The sequence below is a fragment of the Phragmites australis genome, chromosome 22 (assembly GCF_958298935.1).
Source record: "Phragmites australis chromosome 22, lpPhrAust1.1, whole genome shotgun sequence".
NCBI lineage: Eukaryota > Viridiplantae > Streptophyta > Magnoliopsida > Poales > Poaceae > Phragmites > Phragmites australis.
Genome location: NC_084942.1, coordinates 23,014,960 through 23,022,725, shown reverse-complemented (window position 1 = coordinate 23,022,725; position 7,766 = coordinate 23,014,960). Strand labels below are relative to the sequence as shown.

The following is a 7,766-nucleotide window of genomic DNA, read 5'->3' as shown; positions in this document are numbered from 1 at the left end:
TTTGAAAGAATAAGGAGAGTAATAAAAGATAAAAAATAAAGTAGCTGTTGAAGATAGAAAAAATAAAATATATTATAATAATGTTAAAGGATACTGTAATAGTATTATAGAGGATAGATTTTTAGAGTATTAACTTAGACCGGTCTACAGAGACTGCAGGAAAACACATGCTATGACACCAACGTGTGGGTCAGAACCACAAGGACGGAAACTTCAGACCTTCGATTACATTTACAGTATGCAAAAAAGGCTCTAGAGCGCGTAGTGATTTACATCAATTTATGCAAAAAAAGAGGAAAATGCAGATAAATTACAAGCTTCCATACCCTCAAGAAACAAGGTGCATCGGAGGTTCAAATGCACAATGGAAAAATCTGCATGCTATACTATCTTTCGTCAGGCCTGGTGCATGGACAAGAACCGTGGAATCTAATATTCTTTGGCCTTCCTCCGCAGCTCATTTAGCTCGTTCTCAATCTCTAGGTCGGGGAAAGGGCGCGCTGCACCTGAGTTGCTGACTGCTGTTCTACCTGGAGGAAGCTCTCCTTTCTGTGTGTGACATGCAATTATACTCATGTCGTATGGAATAAACGAGCAATGCATTCATTTGTATAGAATAAACATGCTGTACATGTTCATCATTGTTCAATTGGCTTGTTCTAATAAAGAAAAGAAAGGTAATGGATATATGGTCAGCAGACTCAGCGGTGTGGACTTTGTTCACAGAAATATCAGTACTAGTGCTATACCAGGTATAGATGTCCGTCCCAATATGAAGAACTTGATAGAAAGCACAAATTCTAAAGCTAGAGTCAACCTTATAGGGATTGGCCAAAATCAACATTAAATCAATGGAGATTATAGAAGATAAATTGGGCAAAATATCAATACTTTTTAGAAGGACCCAAAATTTGATGGCTGGCTGACATTATAATCCATTTTTTTTTGTATATCTAATATGCCCAATATATGTGCATCAAAGTAATATCACATATTTCCATCTTGTGCACAAGACAACAGACATAAATCAATAGCAGATAGCTCATTAACTTGAAAATCGGCTCATAATTTGACCATCCAAATATCAATACGTACCAAAGAGCTTCCGGACAATTCGTTTTTCATTTGTGCAAGATCATCATCAACAGATGAAGTCTCAAGCAGTGCAAACTGTGCATAAATAAATACAGATAATCAGGTGTGATTAGCACAGAGACATTAATAATAATTGGTTTGAATTTCAATGTTACCTTTCCTTCTAGATCATCGGCTGTTAACTGACCGAGTGCCTCTGCTTGGGATTCCATTGCCATAACTAAGAGCAACAAATATGTAATTATTACATTAGTATTTGTGTAAGTACAACATTCAAATATTATATCATGAAATATCACATGTTGCTGATAAACACAGTCAGCAAGCAAAGGTACTAGCAGACGTCATTCCTCGACTAAAAGAAGACAAATGACCTTCACAAGTCACAACACATGCAATGTAATTAAGGTGAGGAGCATAGTTGTTAGGGCGTTGCCATAGCATCGCTATATCGCCATATCGGCGTGGCAGAAACTCGAGGATCGCCACGCCGACGCCACGGCGCGAGCTCGTATGGCGTCCGCCAAATCGGCGTAGCATCTCTGTGGCGTCACTAAGGTGTCCTGTGGCGAGCAAGAAGTCGTGGCGGGCACCACAAGCAAAGGATGATGATGATGAAGAAGGAAATGCGCGCGGTGGCGCTGCCCTCCCCGGAGACCATGGTGTCATGTGCCTGCTTGAGGAGGAAGGGCCCTAGATCTAGGTTGTCCAGCGCAAACTCGTCCGTCTCGGGCGCTGCAGCCACCTTGCTTGGCTTGGGCGCAAGGGGGTTGATGGCGAGGGAGACGGCAGTGTCCGCCTAGGTAGCGGTGACGAGAGCCGCCGCGCCGGCGGCATGGCCGCTAACGGATGAGTTGTCGGCGGCGGCAAGGCCCGGCATGGCATGCAGAGGTAGGTAGCTAGGTGAGGTAGGAGAGCAGATAACTAGGCTGGTGGGCTGGGCCAACCCTCCTCCCTTCTCCTTTCCTTTATTCTCTGATATATATGTGATATATAGGCTAGTGGGCTGGGCCAACTCTTCTCCTTTTCCCTTTTCTCCTTTCTCCTTTTTCATTTTCTTTCCTCTTCCCTGCTGCTGTTTTGGTGTTTCTTTATCTCGTATGACGTCGCCACGCCGCGCACCATAAGCAATATAACGTTGTGAAGGAGGTGGGTCGCCACACCACCATAATAACTATGGCAAGGAGTTAAGGATGTGGTCATGCTTTGCCAAGATCATACTCATACTAACTCAAATGCATAGTGAGAGATACCATAAGATGAATTGAGGATGTAGTCATGCTTTGCCAAGATCGCGCTCATAACAACTCAAATGCATAGTGAGAGATCCCATGATATACCCATCGACATCTTGATATTGAAAAGCGAAAATTGCAAAAACTCACCTGCAACTTTGGAGGTTTGTCAAAAAAAACCCTACAACTTCTTTTTCTTCATTCTCCTACCCGCAACTCTATGATGTCAAATACCCCCCTATGACCGTTGACCGCATGATGTGGTATCTACTTGACTTCCTAGGGTTCCTAGTATGACATAGTGATATCTAGTGTCATTTCCGACATCTCAGGATCACTTAAACCAACCTAGCATTTCATTATTTGGGCTCCCGGTTCACATACTTTTGAATATTCATCGTATTTAAGCATTCAAAATCGTAGTGGCAGACCCAATCTAACGGTTCATGAGACTATGAAAATCATTCTAGAAGCCACCAAGCCATTTTGGAAGTCACACAAGCATCATATTGTGCGGTCAAACAATACTAGGGGGTATTCGACATCAAATGAAAGTTGCAGGGGGTAGACCGACAAACAAGTTGTAGGTTTTTTTTTTTTTGACAAACCCCTAAAGTTGCAGGTGGATTTTTGCAATTCCCTATTGAAAATGGAAAATACGAAAAAAAAAATCTAGAAAATTGCACGTTGAGCCATCTTAGTGCATTCTGATAATGATATTGCCGACAATAATGATGCTTCTAAAAAAGTCGTGACTATTACTTTTGTTTTAGCTGTTACTCTGGTGCAGTTTAATTATTGGCAGCTGACAATTTGACTATACGATTTTTTTGGGGCTAGAGGTTGACTGTTGATATTATGGCAGCAACCTTCCTGTATTCTGATTTTTAACGGCTTAATTAGGAAAGGTTTTAACTGTAGCTGAATATGCTCTGGCTGACCACAGGGGGTAATAGTAACCCCTTGATGGTACAGTTCCAAGCTATGTTCTACATAGACCATGTCTCTGGCCTAAACCAAAACCGTTGTCAGCAGAGTGACCATGCAAAAAAGTAACATATTGCCATACAAAACAGAAGGAATAATAATAGTCAGGGAAAAAATTGTAAAGTCAATAGAGTACCTTTTTCCTCCATTTTCTCAAAAGCAGAAAGGGAACTACTTGTATTTACATTACCCAACATTTCACTCACTTTCGTGGCAGTCCTGAAGCAAAACAAATTCCAATTGTCATTGAATTCCAGAACACACAGAGAGAGATGGAAAAAAATCAAGAAATGATAAATGCATACTTCGCTGATTGAGCACGGGCTTTTAGGGTATCCTTTTTCTGCTTGGCCTCTGCTATCTTGCTCTCAAGAATCTACAGAATGGCATACTCCACTTGTTAACAAAGATTAGCAGATGGTTAGTATTAAATCAACACTTTTCAGCACATGGGCACACAAAACTGTACTGACATGGTATAATAAGGATAGCGAAAAGAGTCAAAGACCACTACAGCAGTTTGAACTAATAACTAATAAGCTCACCCGGGTATTTGAAATGAGATTTTCAACTACACCCTTCTGCTGATCAAGCTGGGACCTCAAGGAGCTTGCATTGTCCTAAGCAAACAAATAACAGAACTGTATCAGGAATTTGATATGTTGAATTAACCTAAGTCACATAGAACTAATATACATTACATAAATTCTATTGCCAATCAATGCGGTAAGAAAGCATCCAAGTTTGAACTAATAACTAATAGAACTGCATGTTTGCTACACAGCATCCAAGTGGGCGAAGAATTCTAGAAGGAAGTTACTAGCTAAATTGTGGATAAACAGTATGATCTTCGCAGACATATGACCCAGAATTCTAGACTCAAAATATACGTACAGCATATGATTTACGCCGCTTAAGGGCTTCACGGGCAAGATCCTCGTCACCCTTTTGCAGAGCAAGTTGAGCCCTCCGATACCTACGCTTTGAGAAAAATACCATTCATTTAATGCAAAGCAAACAGATGTCAGAGTTCAATGTTAGCTTGCAGTAAACCATAACATTACCAATCATCAGCAGCTTGTTCTGCAGCTTTGTATTTATTCTCAAGCCGCTTTTGAGATGCCAAGACCTTCCAAAACCAAAATCCATTTTAGTAGGTAGAATGCAATAGAATATCTAAAAATAGAATCAAATTTTCATTTCACAAACATAACAAGAGATATCCAACAAAAGTAGAGGAATCTGATATAAGAGATAGCTGACCAAACAAACATCAACATTAAGTATATAGGGAATAGGGGTTGTAAAGATAATAGAACAAAAGGTGTTGAAACAGACAACACTATGGCATTCATGGAAAGAAAGAACATGTGCTGTCAATGATATTGACTACAGTCAGAACAAACCTGTGCAGTGGCCTGCCGCATCTTTGTTAAGTCATCGTTCATCTCCAGAACAGCCTGATCTAGGATCTTCTCAGGGTCTTCAAATGAAGTTAGAACTGCATTTGCGTAGGACTAGACAAACCAACAAGCCAAGAGCTTTAGATCACACACACAGAAAAGAGAGATATATAGAGAGAAAGAAGAGAAAAAAAAAATCTGCCAATGACATAATGAAGTAAACAATAACACTCACCCTGACAACCCTAGATAGTCTATCAAAGAGGTTACTCCGAATGCTGTTGCACTTAAATCTGTTGACATTTGATTGTCGTAATCGCACGACTCTAAGTGAAACTGCAGGGCGAGAAAAGGGTAAATTAGCGGTTATCAACATGGCTTTTGTAGCTCATCACCATATCATTACATTCAGCACTTTTATGCTCTCTACTAAAATATATATAATTTTTTATTTTGTTCAACATCTGTCTGATCATGTGCATCAGAACATTGACAGACACGAGCAAAAGTAAACAATAACATTCTGTAGAGGTATAAGCATTATGCACGAAACTCAACTTAGTATCACAACAGGTATTCCGTACACAAGCAATGGTTTCACCAGACACGAATTGCCCATGATGAAAATGTTTCAGGGAAATCTAAATAAAAAAAAAAATAGAATAGGGTCCACCTGAGTGTGATTTTAACAGTGGCAGTGTTGACAACCATGAAGCGAAACGAGAATCAGCATTCTCCAATACCTTCAACTAAGCAAAAGACACTTCCGCTTTGCATCTCCAACACAGGTTCACTTACGAGTCACAAGGACGCATTTAGTTTTGCCTATAGAGCCAGCAAGCTATCGTTTTTTATATAAATGGTGGCCTTCAAAATTAAAAATTCAACTAAACTGATAATTTTAGGCTCATTTTTGCTCATAATGGTAAACAAATGGTGAGCTTTACAGACCAGGGGCGGATCTACCACCCCGGCGAGCTCTGGCGGCTGCCAGAGGTGGCCGGCGGCGGAGCAACAATCCCCCCCCCCCCCCCAGCCCTCCGGTGGCAGATCTACGACCCCGAGCTAAGCAACGGCGAAGGAGAAAACCATCAGAAACGCAGTCTCCCTCGATCAGCATCAGGGGGATAGAAGGGGAGCGCTAGCATACCGTTGCGATGGGCGACGCGTGCGGAAGGCAGACGGCAGAAGCCGAGACCGAGAGCACCGGCCATTGGATGGGGGACGCCGACGAAGCCGCGTGCGGAAGGCAAAAGGCGACACCGAGAGCTCCGGCCGTTGAATGGGCGACGCCGACGCGTGCGGCGGGCAGAAGGTAGAAGCCGTGACCGAGATAGGCTAATTGGGTTGGAGAGCACCCGGAGCCCTATTTTTATTTTAATATATAAATACAATAATGTTTTTAAATACTCCTTCCAATTATAAATATTTGATATTTAAAAAATATCTAATCAAACTTTTAAAATATTTATCTGAAAATATAAAAACTATATGGATAGATTATTTGAATATATGTATAGAATCTAAGAAATTTGTAAGATTATGGAAGTTTTTTCAAGACAGATTATGTCATGTAATATATTTTTTTATTGAAGGGAATAATATAGATTAAGTCTTCTATCGTATGTTAATTTTAATTCTAGATTCGTCACTATTACAGACCTAATATTGTAATGTTACTAAATAACCACATAATAGTTCGTAATAAAAGCTACTTGGTGCAATCATAGAAGAGCACACGATTACACAATAGAATACAATAAAGGCATCGACCCCCACATCTAACTGTCGCCATTGTTCACACTGATTCAACAATTGCATCACTGAGCCTTCCATACTACTTCTCAAATGTTCCGCTAAATTAACACACAGTAAAATACCACATAAACATCGGAGCACCCTAATAGAATCTATACTTCAAAAGCCTCAAGTACCAATCACCCCCGCAAGACGAAATCAAAGGACGCACTGCTGCCGTTAAGGAAGAAGTCATGATGGGATTTTGTGTCGAAATCGATCTAAAGATAGACCAATAGTTATTTTATATATTAAGTTATAAATCAATGTTATTATATAGGGACTTCGTAGATGATAAATAAAACATAATATTATTAAGGAAGGAGGTTCTAAAGGGAGTCCGCCGGAAGCTGGTGGAGGCGGGCGGTGGTGCGAGCCTCAGGCTCATCGGCAGAGCCCTAATCTCCATCGATTTGGGGGGTGTAGCGGAGAACGAAGCAGAGGAAAAGATTTCCTTTTTTCTTCTGCTTGGTATTTCGCTCTATCCCGAGGGTGAGTTCGTGCGGAGAATGAGAAGCGATGGGAAGAGAAAGCGATCTCGGGTCTGGTCGGATCCGGACGTTGCGCGTCACGCTGAGATGGAACAAAGGAAAGTTATTGGCCCAAATGACCCAAGTAATATTTGTGGAGAAGCCCAATGAACTTTTTATTTGTGAGAAGAGGTGAAAAATGTTGTGGATCCAATGCAGCCCAACTGGTTCGGTCGATTTGAGTTTTTCTCCCGAGAGCTTCAGCCTCCGGCCTTCATTCAGCCTTCCAGTTTTTCCCCCCTAAGAACCGTTGCAATTGGGTTACCTTACTTAGCAAACGAAATCAGCATATAAGTATGACATGAAAATTCCTCTCAAAGATTATGTTAAAAGAGAACAAGAAGAAAGATACCAACAAAAAAAATTCACAAAAAAGATACCAACTCTAGCTAACATACTAGAACGATGGCATGGCATTGCCACACGTGATAGCCCGCGTCATTGATAATAGTTAATTATTGAACAATGCAGCATTAAATATTAATTGAACGATATATTACATAGTGTATATAGTAGTAGATATTAAAGTGCGCGTTTAACATTTACATGCTTAGATACAAAGAAGATACAAAATATAGCGACATGAAGATTGACATAGTTGATAATATTTATTGGAACCTAGAGTGCTTGTTGTTCCAATAAGCACTCTATGAAAATAATACTTTATGAAAATGGGCTTTTTTTTAAGCTGGTGTCTCTTAACAGATAACTAGCTGTTC

At 40.5% G+C, this 7,766-nt stretch overlaps 1 protein-coding gene across 1 annotated transcript; it reads right to left on the bottom strand.

Moving 5' to 3' along the window:
* Positions 1-203: 203 nt before the first annotated feature.
* LOC133904781 (probable membrane-associated 30 kDa protein, chloroplastic) lies at positions 204-6,075 on the bottom strand. The gene is made up of 11 exons (XM_062346327.1): positions 5,871-6,075; positions 4,956-5,056; positions 4,724-4,834; positions 4,382-4,446; positions 4,212-4,293; positions 3,863-3,937; positions 3,623-3,693; positions 3,454-3,536; positions 1,251-1,315; positions 1,096-1,170; positions 204-549 (listed from the first exon to the last, which is right to left on the bottom strand). The coding sequence occupies exons 1-11, from the start codon at positions 5,932-5,934 to the stop codon at positions 430-432; spliced, it is 912 nt and encodes a 303-aa protein (XP_062202311.1). The 5' UTR covers positions 5,935-6,075; the 3' UTR covers positions 204-429.
* Between the last annotated feature and the right edge of the window lie 1,691 nt (positions 6,076-7,766).